Below are 16,463 nucleotides of genomic sequence, written 5' to 3' on the forward strand. Positions count from 1 at the left end.
AAAATATTTTTACAGTATAATATTTATACAATATTTATATTTTCTTATTTTTGTTTTTGTTTTTAATTTTTCAATGCATTACAATTATGAATCTATTTCTTGTAGGTTTTTTTTACATTTAATTAATTTGCGGTTCATACAAATAAACAAGAGAGAGGGGGGGAAGGGGGGAACTAAGAGCAAGAGAGATAGAAGTTTAGTTAGATGATGTTACTTACTGATTTCGAGTATGCACACTCCATTAGGCTTCACTAACATCAAAGATGCCGACAGAGAGTTGCGCTATACTGTATATACTGTGATAGAAGTTTGTTCCTCCTAATCGAAGTGGATCGGAGGCATCTGTTTGCTCTTTTATATTGGAAATCATTCGGCAACTCGTATCTTTCTGCTACATATCACCTCATATCCGCGTTCGAGGTATTTAACATTTTTACAGCTAATCGAACTCCTCAATTCACTCAAGATTCAAAAACGGAGCTCACAGAGTTAAAATCATATATGTAACATATTAATTTTATTTACAGAATACATAGTACTAATTACAAATTATTGAAATATATAAGATTAATACATATGTATATGTATATACCTGTATACAATATAGTCCTATAATAATATTCCATATTATATAGAAAATATTTTATATATAAATGATATGCTTTATATTATTTTACATTATTATAACATTCATATTTCATACAATTTATATACAACTACATAATCATAAATCTGTTTGTGTTTGCACCTTTCTCTTTCTTTTCAACGCTCAAATATATATTTATTTCAATCTTCATGTTTCTAAATGCAAAAATTTTTGGGAATTTTAAACGACATAAATAGACTTATGAATAAATTATTCAAGTCAAGCAGTATAATTCATTCTGAAGCCTTCTGTTTCCAATACTAGAAATCGCTCCCAGATCTCAGATGGAAAAGGAATTAATAAATCATATTACATTCCATCAAATTATTATTGCAATTAGTTAACTCTTTCTCGATCTGAGATCTCAGGATGATTTTTGGCATCATGGATACAAGGCATCATTTTACGTTCTTTAATATATTATGCTTTACCATATCAAGATATAGTAATGAATAATTGAAAAATATATAATAGTCAAAACCGTCCATGTACGAACATAACTAATTCGAATACGAAGCCTATAAAAAATATATTAAATCTAATAAGTCCTCACCAATATATAAAGCAAAAATTAAAATACATATACATTAAAATATTGTGTTCATAAAATGTTCTTGATGATGTATAAAAATATATCCACTGTTTTAAAATGGTCCATATCCTGAAATTTTTATCTCATACACATATATGCATATGTATAAACACAAATAGAGGAGCACTAATTATATATAAAACAGGTACAAATTGTATATATAAAATATTATATATATAATATATATATTATTTATTTATTTACTTGGATTTGGAGGTGGATGTCCCAATCTGTATATATCTGGAGGAAATCGTGGTGGAAATGGTCTAACTGGTGCCATTAAAGTAGGATGTCTACCTCTTCCCATAGGAGGAATCTGTCCTCTTAATGGAACCATAGGGCTTACTACGATAGGTCTCGGAGGAAAACTCTAATAGAAATGTATATTTATCAGAAATAAATTGTAAGTCCAACGAAGTTTAGCTACATTCATTAGAAAATGATCAAAATTGTATACGTGTACAATATTTTACTTACACCATAATAGATAGGTACGGGTATTGGCGATTCAATATAGTGTGGTGCTATATCCCTTCGTTCTCTGGATCTATTTCTATCTTTAGTTCTGTCTCTATTTCTGTCTCTCTCTCTGTCTCTCTCCCTATCCCTATCCCTATCCCTATCTCTACCCCTGTCCCTATCTCTTCTTTCGTAAGAACGTTCGTTTGATCTTTCACGATATCTATCGCGATAAGATCTCTCTTCTATAAATGGCCTGTAAAAATAATAAATGAATAAAATTACTATTCATAATTCTATTCAACGATTTGGCACTCTGTATTCCAAAATTTACTGCCAGCACTGAAAATTTGTAGTTTACCTTATGAATGCTATATAAATTTTCAATACTGGTAAATCTTGAAACAGCCTTTATCTCGCACGTTTTACAAATCAATTAAATCTGGTAATACCAAGTCACAAAACAAATCATAGGAAATTAAAAATTATTTAAATATTTAAGATAACAAAAATATTAATTTATTTAAAATAATAATCTGTATATTCTATATTAATGATTACATTCTATACCTGGAATGTGAGTTACGTGATTCTCTAGAACGCGATCGATTAGTATTATGTTTATTAGCATCTCTTTCGGTATATTTTTCTTTATACTCTCTACGTTTCTCTAAATCGCCTCTCCTGAAATAAAGTAACAATGTATACTTTTCAGAAAAAACAGTCACTTTTTAATTATAAGTACTATTTGTTAGTATGTGACTTTTTTAATTTACAAAAATAAGTTTTCTTTATGTCAATAATAGTACATTGTGTAACGAGTGGGGATTAGTTGTTTATTGCGCGCCCGCTTTGCGCTATAAACTAATAAACCCCCCACTCGTTACACATAGAACTTTTCATTATGTACCCTATACCGCAACGCTTTTGCGCAGAAGGGTGCGATTAGAGAAATAACTCAACGGTTTGAGTTATTGGCTATTTCCCGCACGCAAACGCGTTGCGGTATAGGGCTCATTACGTGCATGCGTGATAAAAATAAATAAAGCTAACCCACCAATATAAAAATAAATAATTAAATAAAGCTTACCCATTATCTTCACGAGTATCACATTTTTCTGTCTTATCCTGGTGTTTCAAACCCGCGCGACGACTATAATCATAAAAGAATAGATTAAAGACTGTACATTTAGTGTAAATGGAATATTGTTATAACGAGTAAAACAAACCTGGATGTATAGGAAGATAGATTACCGGAATAGACACGATTTCTAATAGGACTCAAGGATAAAGACCGTCTTCTCAAAGAACGTGACTTGGTTGTCGAGGCTGTAATATTATAGTGTTAAAATGTGTAATTTTTTAGATAATGTTTTGTATATTTATTATAAAGCCTTGAAAGTCGAGATTTAAAATTTTCAGTTATAGAAAAATAACATAACCATGTGATATATCGTCTTCAAACACGTAATTTTTAAATTACCTAATTCGTCATTTATAATTATAAAAACAGCTTTCCATTTGAGAAATATTACAGTCTCGATATTTTCCTATTTTTAGCTAGGAAATATGTCATTTAAATTACAATCGCGAACTCAAATATATATACATTTTTAAAATTAGATTTTTTTATATTTAGAGAAAAAATTTCAAGTACTTCCAAAAAAAATTAAGTGCAACTTTATATATTCATTATATTAGTTCATTACTTAATTTTCCAATCAGTAAAATCTTAACATCTAATAATAAATAACAATTATTTGTGCAATACATACCCGATTGTTCTTTATCTATAGCTACAACTGTGCGTCGTTCTTCTATTTCGTTAGTCTTGTTTATAATCTTTTTTAATTCTTCCCTGTCGAATATTGGTTTACATCCTTCTCCTATATAATTTATTACATTATTTTTATATTATTAAAATTTTATCATACATTTATATATAATAAATGAAACATTTAGATAATTATGATTTATCTTTCTCACGTATTTGAATTAAATTTTTTATATTGTCTTCTCTTTAAATTTGTTTTATTTGTTTTCATTGATTATTATCGTAATAATAATATTGACACTATGGTTTTATAAGTAATAAAAGTATTAAAATAAGAATTACTTAAAAATTAAGCTCTAGATCTATGATAATAAAATACAAAATTTTACAACCTTTTAACAAACTAATTTAAATAATAAATACAGAAAGACTCAAATACAAACTTTGATTAAAAAAAAAACTTGCTTAAGATTTGGATGATATAATATTTACAACAAATCATTAAAACTTTGAGAATAAAATCCTTTCTGCTTATTAATATTATAAATTATTCTATGATTGCGTATAAATTAGCGCGCATTTTTAAATAAAAAAATAAAAGTTACATTAGCAGAATTATTGGAATTATTGTATATGAAATATTACAATTTTGATGATTTTCAAATATGGCCTGATACATATAATATAAGCATTGATTTCATATACGTATACCTATATGTATACAGGGTATTTCTAAAATACCCCCTACTAACCATATAGCGTTAGAATATCTTTTATGTCATTAAAAATTAATTTATAATAATAATATTGAACAATATTTTATTATAAATTTATATTTAATAACTTAAACGATATTTTTTCAAATGTAAAATTCTGAAAAAACGATTGTCTAAAAGTAATTACGATTCTTATTAATGAATCAAAGGTATGTCGGGAGAGGGGATATAATAAAATTTTAATTCCGGATAGAGGAATTTAAATTTTATAGTATTGTTAAAATTGAGACATAATTTTAATTTTTATAATTATTATGTCGCGACATAATATTAATTCATTGATAAAGATTTTAATTTTTCATAACTTTCCTATGACATGTGAGACCATTGTTCTACCACATGATAGCGGCGATGTCAGTGGCGTACCGGCGATTGCTTACGCACACTACTAGACGCGCGATTCGCGAACGTACATCCGTTTAAAACACGGCGTCAATTGGATTATCTTTACTCGATAATAAATGTTTCAGTAAGTATGGTTGCAAAAAATTTCCTAATAATAGATATAACTTTTTATCAGGAATAACGCTATATGATTAGTGGGCGATATTTTGGAAATATCCTTTACATATATATAAGATTAAAAAACTTTAAGAACACTTTTTTACGTAATGTTTTACTAGTTTCTAAATTAGATTAAAACTTATAATTATTGTCATATATTATTTAGCTTAACCACATAGAAATATGATGTAACAAATTGTAAAATCTTGCGAGAAGAATAGTAACATCCACATTGACTAGAAAATCATCTTCCAACGAAAAAATATACTCCCTCTTCTAAAGACATTTCATATCTTCAGTTGTTGATGATATTAGAATAATTTACAATCGTGTAATATTCAATCAATTTCTTAAAATTTATAAATGAATATAATTATAAGGCTCTGTGTAGGTACAAAACAATATAGAAGTAATAAGGGCCAAAAGCCAATAATATAAAACGATTATAAGTCAAATAATATAAAAATTACATAAACAAACGTTTCGATGCCGATTAGGTCATTTTCAATGTTAGAAGTTCTTACAGAAATACAGAAAAATTAAATATTAGGTGTACAAATTAGTTTATTTCTTATTTTTATAATAAGAAAACGATAATTTTAGTATAAAAGTAATATCAATCATGGGAACACTTTTTTTTAAAATAGGTAAATATAAAAAATAAGTTATTACATCGAAAATGGACCGAAAATTTTAGGAAATGAAAAAGTCATGAGTTTATACCTATATATTATTTTATCGTTTAAAAAAATGCAAAATTAAAAAGAAATTAATTCGGAAAAAAATAGAAGAAAAAATTTGACCACGATCAAATTAGTCTTAAAAATCATCAAATAAATCTAAGTTTTTATGAGAATTTTTTAAAAAAAATTAAACGTGTCATACTTCAAAAAATTAATATTTTTTTAAATTAAATTAAAAAAAATTAAAAAAACAATTTTGAAACTTATCTTGATATTTTTTTTAATCTAGAGAAAAAAAACAATTTAAAAAAACGTTTTATTTGGATTATTTTTCGCAAAGTTATAGGCATTTGAAAAATGCGAGTTTTAAAAAAAATTCATATCTCATATGTTGATAAAAAAATTCAAAAAAAATCATGGTAGGTTCTTGCGATGGGTACTATAATGTATCAAAATTTCAGCCAAATCAAAAATCCAAAAGTTTTTGAGCGGCTCATTTGGCGTGTATATATGTAATACCCCATATATATGTAAATATTTCTATTTTTTCAATTGTCATTGTGTCATTCTTTCTTTATTTTTCTACAAATGCTAATTAATTTATTATATTTAACTAAAATTTAAAACTTCGTTAAAATATAGCTCCTTCAAACACATTAAAAAAATTAATATATAAATTAATCATATAAATTATTATTATTGTATAGTTGTATTGATTGTATGATATATTATTATAATCGTTCTACATATTCTTAATAAAATTGTTTTAATTTTTATATATTCAAACTGCGATTTTGAAAGTAATACATAATTTCACTTTTATTGTATTAATTTTAAGAGTTGCTTTAAAGAACAGACTTTTCCATATCTAATTCTGAATATCTTCACTGATCATTGTCATCAAGTTTTGTTTTCATTTTATCTCCATTATTAACTTTTTAAATTAACATTTTTATCATCTTATTTATCACTTTTCCATCGCTGATATTGTTTTCAATACCTCTCTCTCTCTCTCTCTCTCGCGCGCGCGCGCGCGCGCGTGCGTGCGTGCGTGCGTGCGTGCGTGCGTGCGTGCGTGTGTGTGTTTTTCTTGATCAACTGTAAGAGATTTATCCTCATCTTCATTGTAAGCTTTTTTCAATCACCTTCGTACCCCGTTTATAGCACTAATATAATATATTCCGTAAAAGAAAATTTTCCATAAGGATATTTATCAAATAAAGCATATTCTTAGATCTTACTATTTAAGGACGTTCTTCGACTGCAGTTGTGCTCAACCTAAAGTAAAAAAAGAACATACAAATCATATGAAATAAAATTCTTTTTTATTTTAAGCTACTCTTATATATATTACTAATTATAATTATCAAATGTGAGATACTGCATATATAAATCATACCATTTCAACAACGTTTTATACGACGTTACCAAATCGTCAATGCCCCTTCGCCACTGCCGCGCCGCCGGTCGGCCGGTCGGAAAAATAACGGAGCTACTTTGCTCAATAATTTCTTAAAAACAAATACCGGAAGCCATAGACAGACAAATTTCATATTATTCCTTGTAATATCGAGTTTTATGTTTCATTGTCTCAAAAAATTGTAAAGAAAAACTTTTTAATAATGAATAAAAAGACCACTTTCGAGTAAGCTTTAGATAGAAATCCTATGTTAAACGTTTCAACTTTGAAGTGAATATCTTGATTTTTAATTCCGTTCCGGGTATTAAATTTTAAAGCATATGTTCAGAACACTAAAACACGTTTCTTCTTGTAAGTTTCAGAATCTAAAGAAAATGAATTTTTCGGAGAACGTTTTTAATCATAAGTAGTAAATTCAGTCAAATTAAAAAAATATTGTATAAATTGATTACTAAAACAACAATATTGCATCATACTGTATAATAATATAAATTACTATTTTTTGAATTTATCGCTCACATAAAAAATCTACTTTAAAATTGTATAATTTATATCACTATATTAAATTAATATTAAAAACAAGTCATTAAAAAGATTTTCGTGCTCCTGTATATCTGTCCGTATATAGATACCTTATCTTCATAGACTTTCTTCAATCATCTTCATATCCCTCTTGTAGAACTAATCTATCTTCCGTAAAAGAAAATATCTTCCATGAGGATATTCAAATAGAGTATCTTCCTGCATTCTACAATTTAATCATAAATTAAACGAATTATAACAAAGGATTCTTGATTTTAAATTAAAATATAAAGCAATGTAAAGGGCATGTAAGAGTCAAATATCAAATTAACAAAAATTGAGTCAAAACACAATATATTAAAATCGTTGACAATCAGTTAATAAATCATATACATATTTCGATTACATAATTGATCCCTCTTCAGATATTACATGAAAACTCAGATGTTAAAAAATTGAACTGAACATACTAATAAAACATAAAATAACGATGTAGGCCAGATTAATGTTCTTCAAAAAAATGGAAATTGCTCGCAAACAGTTGGAAGACTGATTGTTGGAAATTTCTTGATATTCTGATAAATTCAAAATTTAAATAAATTATCGATATATAAAAAGACAAGCAAGCCTGTCACTTTGATAAAAAAAAACTCACCAAGATAGCCAGACAGTTGTTTCACATGAAGGTGACACAAAGCTCGTCAAAACGTTACGTCAAGAAAGTGCATCGCAGTCGAGGTAAGGAACAATATTGGTCAAGTAATAGAAATTAAAAATTGTATATAAGCGTATTGTAATGATAAAAATAAAACTTTGTATAATGATAAAATTTGTCAAGAAGTAAGATATCGGTAAGTGTAACTGTTTTTATGATTTTATGTAATATCTGAAGAGAACTCGATGTGCGTGCGTGCGTGTGCGTGTGTGCGTATGTATATGTAGCCGAAACATATAATTTATTAATTGATTGTCAACGATTTTAATATTATATTTATGTTTTGACTCAATTTTTGTTAATTTGATATTTTGACTCTTACGTGCCCTTTATATTTCTTTATATTTTGTTTTAATCATAAACAATAATACTCAGATTAAATAAAACGATATTGTACAAATTGATTATTAAAACAATAATATTATATTATATTATATAAGAATTACTATTTAAAAAATTTTGTGCATATATAAAAAATTCATTTAAAAATTATATGAGTTATCTCACACTATATTGAATCAATTTTAAAAATAAGTCATTAAAAAGTCTTCCTGTCCCTATATAACTCTTTCTATATATCTATATACCTTTTATATTCTGCGTTCGTCGAAGTGAATCATGAAAAGTTTAACCTTATCTTCATCGTGGGCAGTCTTAAATCCTTTACTTTTCAAAATTTGTGCAATTATATTTTCTGTAAAGTAAAATTTTTAAATTAATATACGAATAATTTTATAATTACAAATACGTAATTATTTAAAAAATATTTTTAATTTATAATATTTTATGTAGAAATGCATGTAATACAATATTTACATCAAATTATGTAATTTATTTCAATAGAAACATCATTTTAAGTTAAATAAAATTTTGTGCAAACATAAGTAAATAAGATTTAATTAAATATTAGTAATATAATGCTTAATTATATAAAAAGCGATTGTAGCACAGAGCGTAATATGACTACTCCTTGTGCAAAAGATCTAGCGTTCAAATCTATTCAGATCATCAAATTTTATTTGATCGCTACGGAAGGCAATGGCAAACCTCCGAGAGTATCTTTACCATCGCCGTTTGGATTCGCCGATGAAAATATCGTAGCTTCCATGTCCAGCAGTGGATGAAATCAGGCTGATATAGGTAAATAAATACAAAAACGCTTAATTAAATATTTATATATTAAAACCTAAATATATAGCTTAGAAATCTAAATAAAATTAATTATCATTAGAACAAAATACTATAATATATTTGCAATTTACATTAAACGTACCATGACCCGGTCAAATGACCGGTTGTAAACTTTTGATTAGAAAATTCGCATGAAATGTTATCGCTTTTTCACATTTAACTTCATGACTTTTTCTGTTAAATATATACAATTAATTTTACATCATTTATTTATATTTTTATTTGTTAAATCTGATAAACACGTGTAGCCTAGCGTTATTTATCGCGACATGTCATTTGACCGGTTACAGTACAAATAGGTATATATTAAATCTCGGTACGTTTAGTGTTAAGCAAGAGCATCGAATAAATTATTTGGATACTCTCTTTGAATATTATTAGAATATTATAGTTAAACATACTTTTCGATTTACGACACAATATTCCGTGCAATATTTTTACAGGAAGATAAGTTCCTGTATCAATGTATGCCTTATACCTCTTGTGGAAAAAAATGTAGGTTAAAAATGATGAGTAAAATACTCTTCCAGTGTTGAAAAAGTTCTTGAATCAAATTTAATGTTCATTATTACAAGTATTTCTCTTGCTTGTCATCTTCATGGAGTATATTATATCGATAGAGTATATATTATCGATTTTTACAGTAGATTCTTCATAGATGTAAGAAATAAACCTATCAATGCATCAATCTTGTGTTTATATAACAAAATTTTGTGCTATTAATACGATAGAAACACATCATTATTATACAGAGTGTCTGAAACCACCCGTACATCCCTTTTATCTCGGAAGCAGAGTATTTTAGAAAACATCGTTTCAGACAAAAGTTGTGGAATTCTAAATGATCTATTCAGTAATCTGATCAGTCTGATCTTGGGTAGCGTCATCAAGGTTAGAGCAATATCACACACTTTGAATTTTTTAAATAGAATTCCCCATTTTTCATTACGTATTCTTATAACTTATAACATACCTCGAGAGCTTTCCAAAACACTAGAACAAAATATTGTTTCATGAAGTACCTTTCGAGTTATGTTTGAAAGTTACAGTATCGCCGGTATTTAGTATTATCTTAGTTGTTCTATCGACGGCTAACATCTCTTGGATAACATTTTTCAAGGTCAAGGCCATTAAAGGTTGTACTTCTAATTTACATTTTTGCATTAAAAATTCATTTTTTACATAAAAATAAATGTTGTTCAAGATCGTCATCTGGATAACATTTTTCAAGGTCAAAGCCATTAAAGGTTGTACTTCTAATTTACATTTTTGCATTAAAAATTCATTTTTTACATAAAAATGCCGGCGATATTGTAACTTTCAAGCATCATAACTCGAAAAGTACTTCATGAAAAAAAAATTTTTTTGTACTGTTTTGGAAAGCTCTCGAGGTGTGTTACAAGAATATGCAATGAAAAATAGGGGGTTCCATTTAAAAAATTCAAAGTGACATTACTCTGACCTTGGTTAACACCACTCATGGTCAGACTGATCAGATCATTTAGAATTCCACAATTTTTGTCTGAATTTTTTTTAAGATGCTCTGCTTCCGAGATAAAAGAGGTGGTCTCAGACACTCTGTACAACAAAACTTTTATGCTATTAGTACGATAGAGACACATCATTATTATATATCATCGCAGATTATTGTCAATGCTATATTTGTAATACAATTCTTCATTTATTGCAACGTTAGATAATAATTTTCTGCAAAAATTAAGAATTTAGAGAATCATAAGGATTTTATAGAATTAATAGTTTACCATCTCTTCTCTTGACGATCACATCTTCAGGATTAAGTATATCTCTTTGTAATTCGGTAACAGGTCCTTTTGCGGGAATATTCCTATGAATATCAACTTTAATTCGACGTAGTTCTGAAGTATCAATCTGTGCATTCTGAGGACCTCTAAATAAAGGTATTGTTCCACTTGAAGACCCATCTAATCTAAAGAGAATTTAATCATATGTTAAATTAATTGTAGTTATATTGTGTTAACATAATTAGATCCTTTTTTTCAGGAAAATAGTTCTATTCTCTTATATATCTTTTTAAACCAAAAATTTGTTTTTTTCTACTGTTATTCAAAAAATAAAATTTTTTTAAATCTTTGTAAGACCGTAACAAGTGATAAACACAAATAAACAAGAAGAAGATAGCCATAACGGTCAAAGCGGGATCATAATGCTTATTATAATTGTGTGTGATTCTATATACTGTGTATATAGTCCCCCCCCATAATCGCACGCCAAAATTTTTCAGCTTTAACGCAAACTTACTACTACAATAATATTACGAATTTTTAATTGTTTTAACAATTTTTGATGATCATAGTATCATGGATCTTAATCGTGTTTTTTGAATGACATATTAGAATATGAAGAAGATAAATTAAAATTCCGTAATAATTTTAAAATTCTGTAAATAATTAGATCTTTTAATTATTTCTTTAATATTGCGAAGAATATTACATAATTTTGGCGTTTCATCCCGGCTTCCACTACTGGACCCATCAGTAGTAGTGGAAATCTACCTTAGACGCCTGGGTAAGTTATTAAATCGAGATTCTATATGAAGAGATATATGCGTGTCTCAACACTTTCGAGAAATTGCGAATATTGATCCATTATTATCTATGATCATCAAAAATTGTAAAAACAATTAAAATTTCGTGATATTACTGTGGTATGTTTGCGTTAAAGCTGAAAAATTTTGCGCAATTATGGGAGGGATTACATACACAGTATATAGCATCACACACAATTATAATAAGCACTATTATCCAGCTTTAACCGTTATGGTTATCTTTTTCTAATAAAATTTTTATTTTTTAATTTTTTAAAATAAAATATTGTAACCTTTTTACTATTTTGAAAATATAATATTATCTCTCTCTCATTTATGTCACTATAAAATTTATGTAATAAGTACCTAATAATAATGACCAATCTTCAATAAATGATGGAATATAACACTGTTCTAACATACGAATACATTTTCACTGTTTTATAAGTAATATATTCTCTAAAATAGTTTTACACTAATTACCTTCTTATTTACTTTTCAATTCATTTTGTTGAAATATTCTTTCCGAATATTTTCAAGTTATTTTATCTCTATCAAGTACCAATAAATGCTTGGACCATAATAAAGATACAAATATATAATGTATATATATTGTACACTCACTTTTCATGAAGGCTACCAGATTTAGAAGCAGTTGATGCAGATCTACCTCTGTACTGAACATGCGTAGGAGATTCACTACCACTTTTACTTTGACTGTGACGCGAGGATTTTTCTTCAGTATATTTTAAAGCTTGTGCACGTTTCCTTTCATATTCTAAAATTTTTTGCTGTTTTAATTTCTCATGCTGTCTCTCTCGCTCTTGCTGGCGTTGCCATTCTCGTCTGCGCCTCTGCTTCTCTTCTTCGGTTCTTGAACGTAAAACTGCATAAGTATTGTTATCTTCGTTACGCGTTGATCTTGACTCCTCACCACCTCGGAAAGTTGTCGATCGTATTGGATTCATTACTGAAAATATAAAGCAAAGCAAATTCACCACTAATTATATAGGATTGTTTGCATGCTGCTGTGCTGATAATTGTACAGCCTGCTGGCTATGCTGCTGGCTGATCTGCTTTCATGATATTAAATTTGGTTTGTTTTCCGTTCCTGCACTAGATTGCACTAAAACTATCTTACTCACTTTATGTTCCAAAAGCATACATTAGTTCAGCTATAAAAAACGGACCTATTATTTTTCTTGCATTATTTTATGTTGGCTCATTATGAGAATCAATTAAGGCTATATTCTACCAATGCTGAACAGCTATGATGCACATAATGTAAAACTATAGGTTTTGCAATACCAGCAGTAAATATTGGAATGTAGTCCAATATATTGGAACATAGGCTAGTCATATAAGATAAAAGTATTTCAAAAAGATGAAAGTGGTACGGTGATACATATTTTCCAGATTAAAACAAATTGGTGATTAAACTAGGCAAATGAGAATACAGTGTTAATTGTAGTACGCAAATAAAAATGGTTTGTTTTTTTGTGAATTCTTTATTTAATGGATTCATGATACTTTTCACAGGTAAAATGTACGTTTTGACTCAATTCGGAGTCCTCTTTGGCACTAAATATGTCTTTACTATGTATAAATAAGGAAGATTAACCAACAAATTGACAGATTTGATGTGGTACATCTATCAAATATAATTAAGATTAACAATGAATTAGTGTGACTAATCTTATAACTCACCTTAAACACACAAAGCAATTATCATAAAATCTCAGATTAAAATTTGACTATTAAGTCACATTGCGAAACTCAATCTCCAGTACGTAATGAAAAAGGTTAATTTTACGATACCATGTAAATGTTGCGGTACTAGGAAAATTAAAAAAAGTAAAAGATCAAGTAGTTTAACGCATTCTAACGCATTCTAACACCCAGCATGTCTTCAAAAAGATGAAAGTGATATGGTGGTATACTTTCCAGATTAAAACAAATCTGTGATTAAACTTCGATCTTTTACTTTTTTCTAAATTTTATACAGTATACCTTCGGTATTGTTCGTGTAAATCTCATGAAGTGTTGGATCAAAAATTGAAAGAATATTATTAAGAACAAAATGACAATCAAATTCACTAAACAATGTATACAAGACAATCTAGTACCGCGACATTTACATGGTATCATAAATCATGAAATTAACCTTTTTCATTATATACTAGAGATTGAGTTTCGTAATTTGATTTAATAGTCAAATTTTGATCTGAGATTTCATGTTAAGATGAGTCGGAAGATTAGTCATACTAATTCATTGTTAATTTTAATTATATTTGACATATGTACTATATCAAATCTGTCAATTTGTTGGTGATCTTGCTTATTCACATACAGTAAAGACATATTTAATGCTGAAGAGAATTCCGAATTAATTAAGTCAAAACGTACATTTTACCTTTAGAAAGTATCATCAATCCATTAAATAAAGAATTTATAGTAAAAAAACAAATAATTTTTACTTGCGTACAACAACGAACGTTGCATTCTCATTCATCTAGTTTAATCACCAATTTGATAAAAGTATTTCCTTCGCAATAATTAAAAAGCTATGCAATTGTAGTTTTATGAAGATTTATCACAGCAGCGAAGTTATTCAAACATTTCTATCAAGTAACTCCTGTCAAATAAATTTCAACTTCTCAGCCAATACAAAAACTGGCATTGTGTGAAGTCAAAGTAGCAATATGGCCAGCAGCAAACATACAAATTCAGTTACCAATCCTGCAGGATAAAAAGCATCGCAAGAATAAACAAAATTAAGTCTTAAAAGTTTTCTGAAAAATAAAATTGGTGTTTTCTTGGGAATGTTTTTGAATGAATTTAAACTACTTTGTAAAAAAAAGTACTCACCACTGAAACTTTGCAACCAAGTAGAAAATAGATTCCAACTGGAATGTAGCTAGATAATTTTCGCACAGTGATTGCAGAAAACTGCTAAATATTTTGTTTTTCTAACGATAATTGATTAATTCCGAAATTCGCCAATTGAAATCATAAACTACAAAAGAAATGTCCAGGATTCTTCGGTCAAATGCAAATTATTAAGTATTTTTACAATAAGTATTTAAACCTTGCATATTCTAAGACAAGCTGATCAGAATCAAATCATCGCTACATAACATTTTTAACCGTGCAAAAGATAACAGATTTGAATATTTAAAAGTCCAAAACACATTCGTGGTGTCGTGGTTTTGTATATTAATGTGTGATTAATACTAATATTTTATAGAACATTTAAAAAATAATTAATATAAAAGATTAATATTTTGCCGGAGCTCTTACGTAACAATTCACAGATTTTTTACATTCTAACAATGACCATTAACTGATTTAGGGTGCGTCCCTTCTTCTTTTTTATTTTTAATGGCTCTCAGGCGAACGCCCGCAATACGGCCAGTATCTAATGTAGCGATAGCGACTTGTAAACGGAGAGGATGAAATGCCCGCAAAAATGGCGTAACCCGTACGGACCAGCATGGACATCGGGCGCCTGCATCTACGTCGTCACACCGCAATAACGCGCATCAGGACGAACGAACGGGTCGTCAAGATTCGCGAGATAAACAAAATCAAAATGAAGTGCAAAGCATGGTCAAAGTCGGCACCACTTTTCAAAAAATATGTGATTGAAAGCACACGAACCGAAACGCGTCCGCCGCGGTCGAGTAATTCTGCTGAATTCTGCAGAAGTTAGGGGTTAGGAACTGGAAAATATCGATTATTGATACGATGTTTTTCCAATTTGATTATTCCCTAGACGATAGTTTTTTTTGGTTCGATGTAACTAGAATCGTTACTAAGAGCCTCTTTCACCAACGCCGATTAACTTAATCGACGATTAGTCCATTGGAATTGACGAATCGCGTCTGTCGTCAAAACTAAATGATAAATGCAATTGGTCAATTCCAATGGACTAATCGTCGATTAAGTTAATCGACGTTGGTGAAAGAGGCCCTAAACTGTGTATTGCCTGGTTTATGCTTCAGGTCTTAATCCCAAGATCCTAAAATTCAACCAATAAAGCTGCCAGTTCTAACCGAAATTTGAACTCTATTGGCTGAATTTTAGGATTAAGTCCTTAAGACCGAAGCATAAACCAGGCATATGACTGTTGCGGTATTCTCTAAACATTTTATCGATGATTGTCGCTATCGTTAACTAGCGACAGCCAATGGCAGGACAATCCTAAAAGAAAGCGCGGTTCTCATTGGCTGTCGCTAGTTAACGATTACAACAATTATCGAAAAAACGTTTAGAGAATCCCGCAACTGGTATCGTAGAGACCCTATAATAGGGAGCAATAGGGAATCTGGCCAAAGATGTCACTCTCATTGGCTAAGAAAGAATATGGCGCGACCAATCGTTGCTGTTGAAATTTCTTTCCAAGCGCAGCATAATTTGAATATGATGAAATAATAAATTCATGTTTTATATATATCAATATATAAAACATAAAAACACAGATTATAAAATATATAAAGTTTATAAACATATAAAATATATAGAATATAAAAATAAATTATTTGATTACAGAATGCATTGCCATTGTTTTGCTACTAAACATTTTTCGTCGCGGACGTTCTTTCGGACAATTAAT

General features: G+C 28.6%; 1 protein-coding gene and 1 long non-coding RNA gene across 3 annotated transcripts; both read right to left on the minus strand.

Annotated features, from left to right (window-relative positions):
• Positions 1–1,232: 1,232 nt before the first annotated feature.
• LOC108782298 (U1 small nuclear ribonucleoprotein 70 kDa-like) lies at positions 1,233–14,836 on the minus strand. Its single transcript, XM_018550542.1, has 10 exons — positions 14,717–14,836; positions 12,473–12,818; positions 11,046–11,230; positions 3,473–3,583; positions 2,927–3,026; positions 2,788–2,850; positions 2,268–2,381; positions 1,716–1,953; positions 1,443–1,608; positions 1,233–1,307 (listed from the first exon to the last, which is right to left on the minus strand). The coding sequence occupies exons 2-10, from the start codon at positions 12,814–12,816 to the stop codon at positions 1,291–1,293; spliced, it is 1,338 nt and encodes a 445-aa protein (XP_018406044.1). The 5' UTR covers positions 12,817–12,818; positions 14,717–14,836; the 3' UTR covers positions 1,233–1,290.
• LOC108782299 (uncharacterized) lies at positions 6,466–9,292 on the minus strand. 2 transcript variants are annotated; one of them, XR_001940984.1, is made up of 5 exons: positions 9,157–9,292; positions 8,679–8,785; positions 7,487–7,602; positions 6,834–6,945; positions 6,466–6,712 (listed from the first exon to the last, which is right to left on the minus strand). It is a non-coding gene; the product is annotated as an uncharacterized LOC108782299 (long non-coding RNA). The 2 variants fall into 2 exon arrangements; XR_001940983.1 differs by lacking the exon at positions 6,834–6,945.
• Positions 14,837–16,463: the final 1,627 nt, after the last annotated feature.

Source organism: Cyphomyrmex costatus, unplaced genomic scaffold (genome assembly GCF_001594065.2).
Source record: "Cyphomyrmex costatus isolate MS0001 unplaced genomic scaffold, Ccosl1.0 scaffold123, whole genome shotgun sequence".
Taxonomy (NCBI): Eukaryota; Metazoa; Arthropoda; class Insecta; order Hymenoptera; family Formicidae; genus Cyphomyrmex; species Cyphomyrmex costatus.

Excerpts from the sequence above, each read along its gene's own strand:
- LOC108782298 (XM_018550542.1), bottom strand. The coding sequence starts at position 12,816 with ATGAATCCAATACGATCGACAACTTTCCGAGGTGGTGAGGAGTCAAGA. Across the intron at positions 3,584-11,045 it reads GATCGTCAAGAGAAGAGATG|GAGAAGGATGTAAACCAATA; the intron begins GTAAACTATTAA and ends TAAATTATATAG. Across the intron at positions 2,382-2,787 it reads GATACTCGTGAAGATAATGG|GAGAGGCGATTTAGAGAAAC; the intron begins GTAAGCTTTATT and ends ACTTTATTTCAG.